This window comes from Dunckerocampus dactyliophorus, chromosome 8 (assembly GCF_027744805.1).
Source record: "Dunckerocampus dactyliophorus isolate RoL2022-P2 chromosome 8, RoL_Ddac_1.1, whole genome shotgun sequence".
Taxonomy (NCBI): domain Eukaryota; kingdom Metazoa; phylum Chordata; class Actinopteri; order Syngnathiformes; family Syngnathidae; genus Dunckerocampus; species Dunckerocampus dactyliophorus.
Window position 1 is genome coordinate 32,062,501 of NC_072826.1, and position 17,652 is coordinate 32,080,152.

General features: G+C 45.0%; 2 protein-coding genes across 11 annotated transcripts in view; both read right to left on the reverse strand.

Moving 5' to 3' along the window:
* The window catches only part of arhgap46a (Rho GTPase activating protein 46a), a 52,059-nt gene extending 47,767 nt beyond the window's left edge, over window positions 1–4,292 (reverse strand). For 2 of the 4 annotated variants that reach the window (XM_054783686.1, XM_054783685.1), the window contains exon 1: window positions 4,143–4,292. In XM_054783686.1, coding sequence (XP_054639661.1) covers window positions 4,143–4,156 — 14 coding nt within the window. In that variant the 5' untranslated portion in view covers window positions 4,157–4,292. Of the gene's footprint in view, window positions 1,789–4,142 lie in introns of those variants that run through there. The other 2 variants (XM_054783688.1, XM_054783687.1) reach the window with 2 other exon arrangements.
* A 1,425-nt stretch (window positions 4,293–5,717) lies between these two features.
* sulf2a (sulfatase 2a) overlaps window positions 5,718–17,652 on the reverse strand; it is a 64,936-nt gene continuing 53,001 nt past the window's right edge. For 3 of the 7 annotated variants that reach the window (XM_054784037.1, XM_054784034.1, XM_054784035.1), the window contains 7 exons: window positions 14,304–14,398; window positions 14,172–14,231; window positions 13,919–14,085; window positions 9,132–9,274; window positions 8,920–9,028; window positions 8,801–8,824; window positions 5,718–6,990 (listed from right to left, as the gene is read on the reverse strand). In XM_054784037.1, the coding sequence (XP_054640012.1) occupies window positions 6,881–6,990; window positions 8,801–8,824; window positions 8,920–9,028; window positions 9,132–9,274; window positions 13,919–14,085; window positions 14,172–14,231; window positions 14,304–14,398 (708 nt within the window). In that variant the 3' untranslated portion in view covers window positions 5,718–6,880. Of the gene's footprint in view, window positions 6,991–8,446; window positions 8,501–8,790; window positions 8,825–8,919; window positions 9,029–9,131; window positions 9,275–13,918; window positions 14,086–14,171; window positions 14,232–14,303; window positions 14,399–17,652 lie in introns of all 7 variants that reach the window. The other 4 variants (XM_054784039.1, XM_054784036.1, XM_054784033.1 and 1 more) reach the window with 4 other exon arrangements.

Consider the following 17,652-nt stretch of genomic DNA (forward strand, 5'->3'; position numbering starts at 1 on the left):
AAGGAAACAAGAAAAACTATTTCCCTACAACCTCTCTGGATAACTTATCTTTTAACCATAAACTGTTTTTTGGACATACACTGGTCCCTCGTTTATATCGGTTAATTGGTTCCAGACCAGACTGTGATAAATGACTATCCGTGATATAGGATTCAACGTCAATAAATGGAATATTTTCAGACTTAGAGCATAGAAAACATGTTTATGACTTTCTCAATACAGTTTGAGTACTGTAGACATGAATCTTTAATCACCTTTACACTCGTATTATTCATTGTTAACGCCAGATTGTGCAAGTCTTACGCTGCAGGGACTCGAGACGGCTGCTAGCTAGTGAGCTAACCAGTTAGCCTCAAATTTATTTCTTCTAACCTTAAGAGGCCAAAAACTTACCACTTCCACATAGAATGGGAGGATAACTTTTTTTCACTCTATGGTGTGGGACATGCCACGGCTGACGTCATGACTTCATGTCATGTTAAGCTAATGTCATCTAAGATAATGTCTCGTCAATGTTTTGCGTCATCACTGCTGCCTAGTGACCACAGTACTACATATCACTTGGCTTTCCATATGTTTTGACGAATAATAGACCACAGTCTACCACAAAACAGCAGTCATTTGTGAATTCATTCATTTCTAGAAAACCGCGATACAGCGAGGGTGAGATCGTTCAAACGCGATATTGCGATGGACGGCTGTATAGAAAATAATATAGCAAAAAATCTCTGTTAGCAAAGTGCCGGACCCCTGGGCGGAGCCTGTTCCGTGCTTGGTCAGTCTGCATTTCTGGGACGTGGCTTAGCCAATGACATTGCTTCCCAAACATTCATTTATTTGTGCCGGACCGCCACAAATACAATTGGCGCTACCTATTTGCCGTCACTCAGAAGCACTTTATAGTGGAACTGTCTGTGAATGTAGCTTGTCTTTACAACTCTGCACAGTAGGGGGCATCATAACTCCACTTCAGATTTAAGCACCTGGTCTGCCAGAGAATACGAAAACAGAGCAGGAAGGGATCAGTGTTGTGAATTGAGCGACTCGGTCGCTATACAGTATTTAGCGCGCAATCAGACACCTCAAGATGCTCTTTTTCAAAAATGCAACCAGCGACAACCGTCACGAAGAGACTTTTGGAGACTCTGAAAAAACTTATCGCTCTTGCAAACAAACAGCAAGTGCTGCTGTGGGCCACGCCCCCATTTAAAGCAACTTACAGCAGCTCCGTCTTATTTGTGACTTTGAAAAACAACAAAAAGAAGCAGCAGAACAAAGTTCTTATTTTTTTTGCTTTTCATGTTTTTGCTCACTTTGTCTCCCACGACTAGAGATTCACAATATTTGTTTTTCAAGCTGATAATGATAACTTCTCCCCAGGGAGGTGTCCAGGAGGCACCCAAACCCTGCACCATGGGCCCCGTCAGGCCAAAGGGGTCGGGTGCAGAGCGAGCTGGGTGGTGGCCAAAGGTGGGAGTCTTGGTGCTGTTGTTCCATAATGAAATCACAGATCGCTTTAGCCCTCGGGTCGTCTCTGTCAAATGTTTTTGCACTTTTCAAATGCTGCGGCGATAGGAACAAGCCCCCGGTGTCATAGTGATGCTGCCGTTTCAAGTGGCTACCTCATTGCGGAACATTTGGTGCACCTAGCACATGAAATGTCGTCTTCTGAAACAGTGAATGTTTGTTTACAAGTCAGCCCAGGGGAAGTCACGACAGGCCGCTAACATCACAGGCAGGAGAAAAAAATGAAGCGCTTGATTTGCTCACCTCATCGGAGCTATTATTTAATGTTATCGAGATGTCATAATTCCTCATATAGCCCCCCCCCCCTTCCCACAACGTTATCCATCTTTCCTACAGTGTTGATTACAATTACATGCAAATGCATCTTGGTCAATTATGCTAACTTGACAATGACATACCCCATAGAACAAACACATTCCATAGGCCTATTACAAGTACAGTGTCAATGCAGGTCAGTGTTGACCAACACGGTTGAGCGTTACGTTTAGCCAGTGATGACCAGACTGTTAAACCAGACCTTAATCCTTCCTATGGAAGAGGTTCAGCACACCCGTGCTTGCACAGTCACAGATAAACATGTTTGGGAAAATCACCTTAACCTTGTTACAGAGTCCGTATGGCAGGCTGTGGACAATCCAATGATCCATCCCAATCCAACGACTGGGATGGGACACAAGCTGACAAAGATCATTTCCAACTGTAACAGGAACAGATCCTTGTCACGATCATACAAGGTTGATAATCGCTTTCTCTCAACAGACGAGTCAGGCTACTGTCAAAACACTTGAAGGATGGACATCCTGCTTGAGTATGTGCAGGATTCATCTGGCTGGGGAAATACTTTGTTCTCTTTGGTCAGCACATTATTGTGAGCAAGCAGGATAGCAGGGAGACAACATCCTATTGCAGTTTGTGTTCCCCACACCCTCAAACCAAACGGACCTAAGAGAAGTTTAAAACACCAAATGGACCGCTGACCTGTTCCACCATTCTGGAGTAAGAATATTAAACACTTAAAGAAGTTCATGTGCATGCAGAAACCAACACTAGTTATCAGAGGAGCACCAACTGGCGGCTTTGTGTGACACGCCAAACTGCTTAAAGGGATAGGTGGGATTTTTTGACATCAAGTTGTATGACATCCCCATCAGCAGTGTAGTGCATCAACAGTGACTTACCTCCCCACTTGGTTCCCTAAGTCCAGTTCTGGTCGGATTTCCGTGATGAAGAATGTAGTAAGCAGAACAACGTTCTTCGTCATGGAAACCCGACCAGAACTGGACTCGGGGTAAGTCACTGCTGATGTCATACAACTTCATGTCAAAAAATCCCAAGTAACCCTTTAAGGCTGCACCTGACTGCACTAATGCCCGCGTTTAGCATAAAGCGACACATAAAAATATCATTTTTAAAGGTCTTGGCATCACATTCAACACAAACGCTACTTATTAAATGCTAGAGGTGTAATGGTGCCTGTATCCACAACCAAAATTTTCAGGAATCAATTTCCTACTCATTAAACTGTGGGACAGGAAGTGTTTCTTGTGTCAGGCTTAGGCGCGATCAAATAGCGAAATAGTTGTGGATTAATTGGATAATCGATTAATCGTTGCGGCACTAGTTGACTATGAATCATGATTCAGACTGTGGAAGCTGTTACTGTCGTACTTGTCTGCGTCGTTGCACCTTGCTAAGAAAAAACACTGTAACCGGGGTGTCCAAACTACACCCTGGGGGGGGGGGCTTTTTGACCCCGAGCTTGTGTTTTGACAGTCAGCATATTGTAAAAATACAAGACATTCATTATTAACGTAGATATATTAATAGCTATTACACTAACAAGCTTTGTCGGCTATAACGCAATGCAAAGATCTCGATGCTTGACTGACAATAACGTAGCCAACCCCCCCCCCAGCTTTTTATGTTTCATTTAAGGCTGTTTTCATAAAACTAAGCAGTTTTGTGCTTTGTATTTTGTACCCAAAATGAACCAAAGCGTGACCCTACAACTAAAGTTCGTGCCGAACCGTGGAACCGTGTTGTGGTTCCGGTGCACCCTCACACAGCTGTTAAATGCACCTATTTCAGTAGCTGTACTTAGACTGGAAGGCTTATTGCACACGGAACTAATAAAAGTGAAAAGCAGTCAAAGTTGGCACTGAGGAAACTAACATGTGGAGAACATCAGACCAGGAGCGAGCCAGTCCAGTGAAGCTGAATGCACCAGTAGAAGCGCACAAGGCAAAGGGGCTGGGGAACATTTGCCTTCCGTTTTGGTTATGGGGCCTCTTAATCCACATTACTCCAGCTAACCCAAACGGAGAACTGGGTCGGAAACAGTCACATATGTTATGGGGCTGCTGGTAAAGCACAGCACTAAGTCATAAAACTTTACCTGACGTTCTATACGTACAAAGCGTTAACAACGTCACAATTCAAACATAGAAAAGGAAACAATACTTATTGTTTCATCGTTAACGGTTACTAAAGCTGCTCACACAAACACTAGTAAAGTATCCAAAGAATAGCAGAGCTGCATTCGGCATGTTGCTCACCAACCAACGTGACTCTAAACTTTTAGCTTTTAGTCGCCTTTAAATTCAAATAGAACTTACCTAGTCCCGGACATTTTCTTTACATTGTAAAAAAAACAAAAGACAAAACAAAAAGGGTGCAAACTGAGAAGCTAAATTTGTGCTGCAGCCGGAGATGAAGTTTCCACGAAGCACACTGAACCGAGTGTGGAGTAGAGGAGGAGGGGAGGAGGGGACCGTCCCCGACTGGTCAATCCGAAAAGGAGTCTCCGCCCCCCGCACGTGAGTCAGTATGGGGTCACCCTGTCTGAAGCAGTAATGTGCAAAAGAATCGTTTCTTTGTAGTGACTCAGAAGAGTCGATGCCCCCTTTTTTTCTTTGCACACTCGCCTCACACTCGAGGGTAAGCGGATCGATCCAAATATAGTAACAGTATCGGGTAGATACTAGTGCGATGAGATCGATATTTTTCAGTTGTCTTCATGTTCTGTTAATGACATATATTGTATTCAGCAGAATTACATTGTTTACAAAGTCAGTGAAAGATTTGAAGGAGAGGCAATAGTAGTTTTTGCTTTTACTTTATGACTGTGACATTATTTTGCCCAAACAAAGGTATATAACAACAGGGACTCATGGAATAAATGTGTTTTTATATCATTTTCTTATGTCTTGCATGTATATGCTGTATTGTTCACAAATACATTTGCTCATCAACAATTTTTTGTGTTTGTCGTAAATCTTTGTCTTTTGTTTTATTGTGATTATAGTCGTTATCAACAAATTACAGACAGAAATGACCCAGTATCGCCCAAATCTATCTCTTACTTACTTACACGATAGCAGGTGCAACACTTGGTTTTGATGGACACGCCAAGCGTTCAGCCTCACATGAGGATTATGTTAAAGTAGAGAATCTTGTCAAAAACAGGGCGGATCATCGGCAAGCAATGTAACTTTTCACAATGCCAGCATGTACTACAAACTTAGGATGAAACCTTACGTTTGTAGTAGTAGTGGTTTGTTTGCAGCGCTTTGTTAATTTACTTTTTCGCAATTAAACGTTTAAACAAATGCACAATATAATGCAACAATAAGGCCTCTCACAAAAACACAATGCAAAAGGGCTTGTCAACACACAAACCATTTGTACTTGCTAAGCTAGGCTAAAATATGACGCTACTATTGACACCGTATGAAGAGCCGTTTCGGAAGCGAGCCATAACATTCGCCTCTCGGAAAAGAGCCGAACTGCACATCATTAGACTGAACAACGAACATGCTACTTTTTTGTTGGCTCAACGTTACCTTGGGCGTTATGTTAAATTCATTTAGTAACACGATCCCGGCAAGCTTTGAGTGTGCCTACTTTTGTTATAAAACAAGTAAATGTCTGACTTGAGCTGTTTTAACTAACCTTCATGATTTTCATTGCATGGTATAACTGCTGTTTTACTATGCACATGACAATAAAACTCTCTTGAATCTTGAATCTTGAATCTTCTGCTAGCTAGCTCCGGTTGCTAAGCAACACACCAGAAACACAAGTCAGTTTTAGTATATAAAAGTTAAATGCCAATGTAATCATTAATTTATTTTAATTTCACATTTTTTTCCATGACGGTGTCATAAAAGTTATCTATATAACATAACATAAATATTGAAGAAACCGTAAAACAGAAGTAAAGGTAATGCGGACAGACAGCGACCTCTGCTGGACACATTGTGGTCAAACAACACTTTATTCACAATGACTACCAGCACTCAGGCCTATGACTGCTACTAAAACAAAACTGAACAAAGTGGGGGTGGGGGGAAAGGTAGATCGCTTACAATCACATCATGAAGTACATGACATAGTTGTGTTGCTCCTCTGGCACATCATGAACTTTATAGGTTGATGTCTTCACAGTGAATCCTTTGAAGTGCTTTTCCCATGTAAAGAGGCAAAGGACATGCGTACAAATCGCAGGCATCAGAACTGATCAGTCTACATTCTTCTATCTATAAGTCCATGTGGTTCAACTCACACAGTGAGGTCCGCCTCTTGGCTGTTATAAAAATATTGTAAACATTTATGTGAATTGCACAACATACATTCAGTTCCAAACTGTAGTGTACAGCACGTGTGTGTGTCTGTATTGTTATCTTGTAGCACCATGGTATAGCAAGCTCGATGGACACATCTACCGAGTGGTACTGACAATACAAAAAGAGAAAAATGGGATGAACTAAAGCCTGTACACATTCTGTCAGTGGTCAAATATTTTGGACGATGGCGTTGTACCTTTTCAGGGTGCGGCTAACACTGCGTGGAGTTTGATAAACGCCCCCCACATCTCACTAGTTTGAGGAGGCGGGTTCACTGAGGACATTCATTAGAGTAAAGTTCAACAATAATACAAAAGATCATGGCGAAAGGTCAGTTATATCATTCCAAGTCCACATCTGTACACAAGTATCGGTGCGGCCAATGAAAACACACCGTGGGTCACATTGCTAGGACTAAGCATGTGCCACAGAACGACATGAATGAGTAGCAGCAGAGTTGACATGTCCGTCCTCCCAGTCCAGTGTCACATGGATGAAAGCTGATTAAAGCTAATACTTATTATCTACAGAGCATCGAGACCGAGGAGCCTTCGCACACAGACGGTCCCATCGTTTGAATCACAGCACTCCGTTCATGTGGACGGCCTCGGCCAATGGAGTTAACATGAGAATGAAATGTGTGAGGAAGAACACCTGATCATTACAGAGTTTCACGAGCTTCCTTGGCAGTTTCTTTACGCCTCCTGTCAGCGTGAGTGCCTCTGTAATCAATCAGAACCTAGACTAATGAAGTACAGGTTGTGATCCATCAGAGTGTCTTGCGGTTGGTAGCGGGAGACGGGTAGGTTAACCGACCCATCCTTCCCAAATCTGCCCCCTGTCAAGAGAACACAGCAAATTTGTTTATAACTGGTGCTATTGATTACGAAGCAGGCCTCCAGTTGTGGTCTGTTCCTGCCAAGACTGTGAGGAGAGTAAGAACTGGTAGTACAGCACACCTGTGAGTATTCTCAATCATCCAGGTCATTGCATTCGCAGGGCATTCAATCGATAGCAGCTGGACTGTTGAGGTTGTCTTAGAGGACGTTTCACCTCTCAGCCGAGCAGGCTTCACCAGTTCACTGACCAATAGCTACCCTACAGCACAGAGCTGGTGATGTTCCCACCAGCCCACAGGCCACAGAGAAAGAGCATAAGCACCTGAGGGATGGTGGATGCTGTCCAGCGCAGTGAGGAACATTGGAGAAAGCGAGCAGCCACTGAGCGCACGGCACAACGCAACACAAGCACGCTAACTCTTCAAGTCACGACTCAGTGGTTTACCTGCACCTCCAAGACTCACCACAAAAATGTACACAAGAAGGATGGGGGGGGGGGGGGGGGGGGGGGTCTATGACACCCCTTGCATCCCTCCCTGAAAGACTGGAAGAACTAAACAATGCATAGCCCCTTGCTTGCAGACGGGTCCATAACCATCATCACATCTGAATGGGATGCTAACCAAGGTGATACCATCCAAACCACCATCGTTGGTGGGCAGAGGCCCCACTCCATTCTATCCTAATCATCGTCATCTGACACCACTAAAGAGCAACCATTCCTGTCTGGACCTGCCTCCTCCTTTACAGGATAAATACATTGGATCTTGCACCAGACTAGAGCTGCCCTATCTAATCTGACAGGTGTGTGTGTCCCACCAAGTCTTTGAGCATGAAATAGACTAGAGCTGCCCTATCTAATCTGACGGGTGTGTGTGTCCCACCAAGTCTTTGAGCATGAAATAGACTAGAGCTGCCCTATCTAATCTGACGGGTGTGTGTGTCCCACCAAGTCTTTGAGCATGAAAAAGACTAGAGATATCCTACCTAGTCTGATGGGTGTGTGTGTCCCACCAAGTCTTTGAGCATGACCTAGACTAGAGCTGTCCTATGTAGTCTGACTGGTGTGTCCCACCAAGTCTTTGAGAATGAACTGATGAAGCCTGCTCCGATACGAGGCCAAAGGTCTTCTATGACGACGTGAACAGCCCAGCTGTGATGGACTGACTGCCCTGAGAACCTTCATGGCTGGTGCTATTGACTCCATGTGGTCTGTTCCTGCCAAAACTGTGAGGAGAGGAACAACTGAAAATGCCACGACTGTTGACATGATACGGTGACACAACAGTGCATCTGCATGGCATGTTTTCCTGAAAGGGTGGGGCATGCTTGCAATGCAGGTACATGGAAGTGAAGTGAGAACATGCTGCTAGGCCACACCAGTCAAGTCAGATGTGGATGGAAGGGAGGGCCTTGGCTAGCTACAAGGTAACAGATGGGTTATGACAAACTCACAGCGATTTGGAGGAAGGTTTCTTCACTTTTGGCCTCTTTCGACGATGAACGGGCCTGAAGCATGCACAGCACGATTACACGTGCACAGCAAATGTAGACAAACACACACACACACACACACACACACACACACGGCAGAGACAATCAATTAGACATCATTACGAAAAACAGGAGAGTGAAAGCTGAACGGCATTCTTGCATTGCGGCCATCCCAGCCTTCTGTCTGAAGACTTCCATTTCAGCACAGCACATCTGAGCACATACTTGGGAATTCTTCTTGTTACATGAAACCCATCTGGGGGGGTTTGTAAAAGTAATCAGAAGAAAGGAAGGGAAAACTATACCTGTACTCACTAAAGTAGTTTCGCTCTTTGCCTCCTGAAAAGAAAAGGAAGTAACATTAGTCTCACGCTGACAGGAGTGGAGACCTTCCAATCCATCATGCTTGCCTTGAGGGGCTTCTTCTGACTCACCCTTTTCTGGGTTGCACTGCTTATGTCCCTTGCAAGCACGTAAATCCATGAGCTGCTGATGCATTGAATTCAAAGCATTGCGGTCAAGGCTGCTGACTGCATTCATCAGCTGCGAGAAGAACACAAACACCACGTGAAGGCTTTGCCAAAAATCACACGTCTCCACACATGTCGTGGGATCGGGTGTCACTTCCTGACCGGAGAATGAATACCTGGTACGGGTCAGTGTTGAGGTCAAAATACTCCAGGAAGCCAGTAGCAAATTCACAAAAGAGGAAGTTGTGCGTGTCATTGATGGTCCTCAGGCACCAGTAGGTGTTGTTGTTGGCACTGGTGCACGCACAGAACGGGCCCACTAGGGGAGGGAGAGGTTGGAGAGGTGGAAAATGGATATAAGATTCAAGATTCAAGAGAGTTTTATTGTCATGTGCATGGTAAAACAGCAGTTATACTATGCAATGCAATGCAACACAAGCACACACTCATAGCACTTTATTTATTTATTTATTTATTTATTTGTATTAATGTCTCTTCTGTTTTTGTTGCTTAATTTATTGGTATTTATGTTTCTTATGTTCTTATTCTTTCTTGTGTTTTCTTTCTTTTCGTGGGAGAATGAACAGAATAAGATTTTCATTGCATAGTATAACTGCTGTTTTACTATGCACATGACAATAAAACTCTTGAATCTCTTGAATCTATGAAATTCTTATTCCGTTCATTCTCCCAAGAAAAGAAAGAAAACACAAGAAAAAGAATAAGAACTTAAGAAACATAAATACCAATAAATTAAGCAACAACAACAGAAGAGACATTAATACAAATAAATAACATAAATAAATACATTAATTAAGTGCCATGAGTGTGTGCGTGTGTTGCGTGCGGCGTGTGTGAGTGCTTCGTTGAGAAGCCTGATGGCCTGTGGGTAAAAGCTGTTTGCCAGCCTTGTGGTCCTGGACTTCAAACTCCTGTAGCGTCTGCCTGACGGTAGGAGTGTGAATAATGAGTGTTGTGGATGTGTGCTGTCCTTGATGAGGTTGTGTGTTCTTCGTAGGACTCTAGTTTTATAAATGTCTTGCAGTGGGGGGAGGGCTGCCCCAACAATGTTCTGTGAGGTCTTGATCACCCGCTGGAGTGCCTTCCTATCACGTGTTGTACAGTTACCGTACCAAACAGTGATGGAGGCGGTAAGGACACTTTCCATAGTGCATCTGTAGAAGCAACTCAGGATTGTGGTGGACATGCCAAATTTCCTCAGTCTTCTCAGGAAGTACAGTCTCCTTTGGGACTTCTTCATAATTTGTTGGGTGTTGTGAGACCAGGTGAGGTCCTTGCTGATGTGTGTGCCAAGGAACTTGAAGGTTTTCACCCTCTCCACCTCAGTCTCATCAATAAACAGGGGTCTATGCGGCTCCTTTTCCCTTGTTCTTGGGTCGATGATCATCTCTTTAGTCTTATCTGTATTGAGAAGGAGATTGTTATCACGACACCAAGCTATGAGGTCCGCCACCTCTCTTCTGTATGATGTTTCAACACCACCAGTGATCAGGCCGATGACTGTAGTGTCATCCGCAAATTTAATGATGCTGGTGTTGTTCTGGGAGGCCACGCAATCGTAGGTGAAGAGCGTGTAGAGGAGCGGACTCAGCACACACCCCTGTGGGGTCCCAGTGCTCACAATTCTTGAGCTGGATGTGCGATTGTGGACTCTGACTGACTGGGGCCTGCCTGTTAGAAAGTTAAACACCCAGTTACAGAGGGAGGGAGACAGGCCAAGTGTGAGGAGCTTATTTGTGAGTTTGTGGGGGCTGACTGTATTAAAAGCAGAGCTATAGTCTATAAATAGCATTCTGACATATGTGTCCTGGCCCTGTAGGTGAGAAAGGGCTGTGTGGATGGCAGTGTTGACTGCATCATCCGTGGACCGGTTCTGGCGATATGCAAACTGTAGAGGGTCCACAGTTGCCGGGATGCTCTTTTTGATGTGGGTCATGACTATTCTTTCAAAGCACTTCATAACAATAGGAGTGAGTGCTATAGGGCGATAGTCATTCAAGCAGGTCACATTGCTCTTCTTGGGTACGGGCACTATGGTGGTGGACTTAAAGCAGGTCGGTACAGATGCTTGTGCAAGCGACAGGTTAAATATGTCAGCAAGCACATCAGCTAGCTCTGATGAGCAAACCCGAAGTGCACGTCCTGAGATGTTGTCTGGGCCTGCTGCTTTTCGTGGGTTTGTTTTGTTCAGAACCCTGGTGCACATCAGCTGATGTCACCATGAGAGGTGAGTCCTGTGTGCTCCCCAAGTCCAGCCACCCTCTCTGCTCATCAGGAGATTGGGTGTCAAAGCGGGCATAGAACTCATTCAGCTCATCAGGAAGTGTGGTTTGGCTGGACGTGGCTACGCTACTCCGCTGTCGATAGTCTGTGATGTGCTGGAGCCCCGCCCACATGCGCCGAGGGTCTGAGGTGGAATAGTAGCCCTCCAGCTTCTGTCTGTACTGTCTTTTGGCCTCTCGTATGGATCTCCTCAGGTCATATCTGGCCTTTTTGTAGTCCTCAGCGGTGCCCATGACAAATGCAGACGAACGAGCACGTAGCTTAGCCCTTACATCACAGTTCATCCACTGTTTTTGGTTAGGGTATTTTCTGTAATACTTGGTGGTGGTAACAGTCTCTATGCATGTGCTAATGTAGCCAGTAACAGCAGAAGCATATTCATCCAAATCAACAGTACAATCTTCCCTCCCCGCTGCAGTTTTAAACACTTCTCAGTTTGTGCAGCCAAAGCAGTCCTGAAGTACTTGATCAGTTTCTTCATTCCACACTTTAACTGCTGTACTTACAGGGGGAGCTTGAACATACAGACAAGAAGTTGTCTGTATGTTGGATAAAGGAATATAGAGATGTGGTCAGCCTTTCCAAAGTGGGGTCTTGGAACAGCCTTCAAAGCACCTTTCACGTTGCTGTAGACTTGGTCCAGGATGTTATTTTTCCTTGTGGGAAAGCTCACATGCTGGTAATATTTGGGGAGGACAGTCCTGAGGTTACAGTGGTTGAAATCGCCAGATATAATGAATACAGCGTCTGGGTGTTTGGTCTCGTGTTTATCAATGATGTCATGCAGGAGGCCTAGTGCGTTAGCGTTGTTAGCTCGTGGTGGGATGTAAACAGCAGTTAAATACACAGCGCTAAACTCACGAGGCAAATAAAAAGGTCTGCATTTCACCATCAGCAGCTCAATGTCCTGTGAGCAGTGCTTTTCCATCGTCTGTACGTCTGTGCGCCACCGTTTGTTTACATGAACACAGACGCCGCCACCTCTGTGTTTACCAGACGCTAAAGTCCGATCTCCCCGGTAAGCAGCAAATGATTCCAACTGGATCGCCGAGTCCGGTATATCCTCCGTCAGCCAGGTTTCTGTGAAGGTGAGGACACAGCATTCCCTGATCTCACGTTGAGCTGTAATCCTTGCTCGTAGTTCGTCCATCTTGTTTTCGAGGGAGCGGACGTTAGCTAGCAGCAGGCTTGGTAGCGGTGGCGTAGTCGCTCTAGCTTTTAGCCTAGCATGCAGGCCGGCCCGCTTGCCTCGTTTCCACCTTGGATGCTTTGCTCGCCGGGTGTTCAGCTCACCAGGCCCGCAGGCTGCTGCGTTCTCCCGGCGCAGAAGAAAGGCAAAGTCTGAGAGGCTAAATGAAAGTTCATGGTGAACCCTGCCGATGTTCAAAAGTGTCTCCCTGTTGTAATGTACTGCGTGAGTGTGTTGAATGTCCAAAATGAACAATAAAATAGCAAAAAATAGAAAAAAACGGGAGAGTGTCACAGAGACGTCTGCCACGGAGGGCGCCATCTTTGATATAACGAGCATGTTCCAAACTATTGTTGCCATCAAAGCTGTAATGGAATGTACAGGAGCACACATGGATCATTCCAGCCATCCAGCTTTCACAAGAAGAGGAAATGTTTGGCAGATGCTGCTTCTCGTGTCCATCCACTCGTCCATTTCTCTTTTTTTACACAACTGACTCGTTTACAGTACACGAGTTTGGATGTACCAAAGTGTCTTTTAGGTATTTTGTGTTATTATTATCTACCATGTGGCCTTGTGGTTAGCATGTTGGCCACACAGTCACAAGGTCGGGAAGATCTGGGCTGGAATCTCCGTCGGGCATCTCAGTGTGGAGTTTGCATGTTCTCCCCGTGTGTTTGTGGGTTTCCTCCCACATGTTAGGTTCATTGGCGACTCGAAGTGGTCCATTGGTATGAATGCTTGTTTGTCTATATGTGTCTGGCCACCAGGTCAGGGTGTTCCCCACCTCTTGCCCGAAGTCAGCTGGGATAGGCTCCAGCATACCCCCACAACCCTAATGAGGAAAATAAATAAAACAAGATAAAGACTGTCCTGCTTTCTCACTCGGTATACCATCTGTCCCTCTACTCTATCTTTCTATCTAAACCAAACCGGTTGAGACAGACAGCCGCCCCCCAGAGTGTGGGCTTTGTTCAAGGTTTCTTCCCCAGAGGGAGTTTTTCCCTGCCTTTTCAGTTGGTTTCTCTTTTCCTTTGCGAGGAGCGTGTTGTAGACCTAATCCGTGTGCATTTGGCACTATAGAAGTAAAACTAAATTGAAACTTGCCCCAAGACAGCTGGGATAGGCTCCAGCATACGTACGGCGCTCGTGAGGACAAGCGTTACAGAAAATGGATGGAGGGATGAATGTGAGGCATGTTGCAAATGAACCACCCAAGATGAATGGGCTAGCTGAAGCTGACGTTCTAAGAGGAGTGGATGGACCAGTTGGTCACACAGTGATTGGGATTCAAGCCTGAGCAAGATGAACTCCTACACCAACCCTGCGAACCAGCCCCCGCCACACACAAAACCTGATGTGCTTTATTTACAGACCTGAACTGTGCTGTTTGGTGGAAACAAGACTTAAGGACGCTGCGTTAGATACTGGACACATGCAGAAGCTGTTCAGTTATGTGTAAGTCCTCACTTGTCCAGAAGGGGGCAGTCTGCCAGTGATGATTGTCATGAGTAAAGCAGGTGAGGCCTGGCATGCTGCAGGTGTCATTATTCTGGAGCCTTTTGAGGAATTTACGCAACTTCTTCCTACGCTTCTGCTCCTTCTGCAGCCACTGCGCCTTCTGCTTTGACGGCACTCTGATGAGAATCACAATATCACAACCCTGAAGATGGCAATCTCTGCACTGGAAACCAGCTCTCATAACGTTGAAGACAACCTTTACCTGAGGGAATGCACACGGCCAGTGCTGAACATCAACTTCTCTTTACTCTCCAGTAGGTAACTGGAAAAACAATGCTAGAAAGTCACAAACAAATAACTTTCATGTCGGTGACATGGTGATACTGGTGCTCACCTGGGTGCGTTACACTGGCAGTCCTCTGGACGCACCTTTTTCAGGTGACCTTTGACCTCACGCAGGTTCTTGATTTTGGTCTGCAAGGTTTCAATCTAAAACGAAGCAGGCACAAAAACACAGTCTGCAAAAGTGGCCGCTATAGACAGGTGGCCTCTATAGACAGGTTGGCGTCCAGTTTGAATGTTGACCAGTAGAGGAAAAAAAAGAAAAAAAAGGAAAAAAAATAATAATAATGTTGACCAGTAGAGGGCACTGCGGACTGCGGATAAAAGTTGTACAGCACTACTAGGCTTGTTATTATCATGGTTCATGGTTCATGGTTTTAATTCATCCTGAACATGCATATGAGTCAAACAGTAGCACATCACATAGTACAATTCACAATTTTGCATGTCCAAAAAGGAGTAGGAAGAAGCAAAGCTTATTTAATCCTACCCCTCATCAGTTTCACATCAGTTGCAATACATTTATTCACCTCTTGTTCTTCCAAGTGTACTTTGTAGGTCTACATGACAATGTAGTGCAATCATAGCCAAGGTTTTTACTTACTAAAAGGAAGCTAGAGGCTTAATAATAACTGATAGAATATATCCACCACCCACAGAACAAAGCTGTACTAGTAATGTCTTACGCTTGTTTTTAATATTTTACTTTTTATACGGCAGGGTCATTACAGCTTTAGTTCATCAGGAAGTGACGGGAAGTGACGGTGGCCGTCCCGAGCAGGAGAGCTAGGCTCAGTGCTAGCTGTGAGTGTGGAGAGAGTTGGGAAGTGTGTTTATGTTGGTGTGGATGTAAAGTCCTGCAGTGTTCTCCGCTGTTAATAAAGCCATTAAAGTGCATCGGCGACGTGAGTCTCTCCTTCCCCACAACAAGCGGCATTACAGTATTGACCAGTGCATACCAGGAAATAAACGGTGTCATTTCTTACAGGCATTGGCTGGACAGCTATGTAGTGGGGCTTGTTTAACCTTTGCCTTGTGGGCAAGCAGGAAGGAGAGACGATGCTGAGAGATGTGTGTGTGTTCTGAGCTGCTGTCTGGTGGCCGCGTTCAATAAATAAAGTTGGCAGAAGCAACAGGAGAAGTTTCCTTCTTTGCTTCGGAGCTGAATAACACTGACAAGTTAACAGACTAGTAGCGAACGGAAAAGAAGACGGCTTTGTTTGTGTCGAATACAGAAGATGAGGACTTTGATGGATTTGTGGATGAGGATTGATGAAAAATAACGTGAGTACATTCTAAAATACTTCAATTAAGTACAACCGAATTCATTTTTGCTCCCGCTGCCGCATGCATGCTAGCGTTTTTTTTATTGTAGCGTCACTGGGAGCACGTCCTGTTCCCAGCCTACTTTGCGGTAATGTTTTGGTGCAAATGCTCTTAAAGTTCCATGTTTGACCAGGAAATAGCAAGCTCAAAAGAAGACGGCTTTTTTATGTGGAACAACTGACAGTTTGTGTGGATCTTGTGAATGATTGTGACTGAGCTAGGACTCAGTAATTAAAGTCTACACACGACGGCTTCATTGATTGAAAAACAAAACGTTTTTGTGCATGAAGCTTCTACTTGAGTTGGTAATTTGGCCGCTATATGCGGTCAGATATTGACCAAGGGAGACAAAATGGGTGGCCGCTGGCCGCGTTGGACAGGTGACTGCTATACACAGGGTCTATAACATGTAAATTTGCTGCGTGGGATTTTTCAGTGGCCGCTATAGGCAGGTGGCCGTTCTATAAAGGTGACCGCTAAGACAGGTTTGACTGTATGTATATACATATATATATATATATAACATAATATATATATATACATATATATATATACACACCCAGTGGCTGATTTCTTATTTTTTTGCATGTTTGTCACACTTAAATGTTTCAGATGATCAAACAAATGTAAATATTAGTCAATGACAACACAACTCAACACATGATGCACTTTTTCAATGAAATTTTATGATTAAATCAAAGCTACATGTCCCTGTGTGAAAAAGTGATGTCCCCCTAAAGCTAATAAGTGGTTGGCCCCCCTTAGCAGCAACAACTGCAATCAAGCGTTTGTGATAACTTGCAATGAGTCTCTTCCAGCGCTGGGGAGGAATTTAGCAGAATTGTTGTCATTCAGCCACATTGGAGGCTTTTCCTTGTTAAGGTCATGCCACAGCATCTCAACAGGATTCAGGTCAGGACTTGGACTAGACCACTCCAAAGTCTTCAGCCATTCAGAGGTGGACTTGCTGGTGTGTTTTGGATCATTGTGCTGCTGCAGAACCCAAGTTGCTTTCAGCTTGAGGTCACCAACATTCTCCTTCAGCACAATTCATGCTTCCATTGATCACAGCAAGTCTTCCAGGTCCTGAACACCATCACACTACCACCACCATGTTTTACTGTGGCTATGTGGTTCTTTTTCTGAAATGCCAGATGTAATCGGACACACACCTTCCAGAAAGTTCCACTTTTGAGTATTTTCCCAAAGGTCTTGGGGATCATCAAGATGTTTTCTGGCAAAATTGAGATGAGCCTTAATGCTGTTTTTGTGCGCTCTTGGGGTCATTTTGGTTGGCCGCCCACTCCTGGGAAGGTTCACCACTGTTCCATGTTTTGGCCATTTGTGGATAATGGCTCTCACTGTGGTTGGCTGGAGTCCCAAAGCTTTAGAAATGGCTTTATAACCTTTTCCACACTGATAGATCTCAATTCATCTCAGTTACATTATGTTTTAACAGGGGGGGCAATCACTGTTACACACAGGGACATGTAGCTTTGGATTTAATAATAAAAAGTTTCATTGAAAAACTGCATTTTGAGTTCAGTCGTGTTGTCATGTTTGGCGCATAAGCACAAACAACAGTCAGGACCTGCCCCCCCCACCCGAAGGTAGAGGGAAACTACCCTCTCGTTCACCGGGTGGAAGTCCAACATGCAGGCCACAAGCTGCGGTGCAACAAGAATTGCCCGCCGCCTCTCACTGCTGGCAATGCCAGAGTTGTACAAGGTCCATCCCCTCTCGAGAGGACCGGTTCCGGAGCCTTGCTGTGCGTTGAGGTGAGTTTGACTATCTCTAGCCGGAACTTCTCGACCTCGTGCACCAACTCAGGCTCCTTCCCTACCAGAGAGGTGACATTCCACGTCCCAAGAGTTAGTATCTGTAGCCGAGGATCGGACTGCCAAGGTCCCCGCCTTTGGCTGCCACCCAGCTCACTCTGTACCCAACCCCTTTGGCCCCTCCCATGAGTGGTGAGCTCTTTGTAGGGGGGACCTATGTCATCTCTTTGGGCTGTGCCCGGCCAAGCCCATGGGTAGTAGCCCCGGCCACCAGACACTTGCCATCGTGTCCCTCCT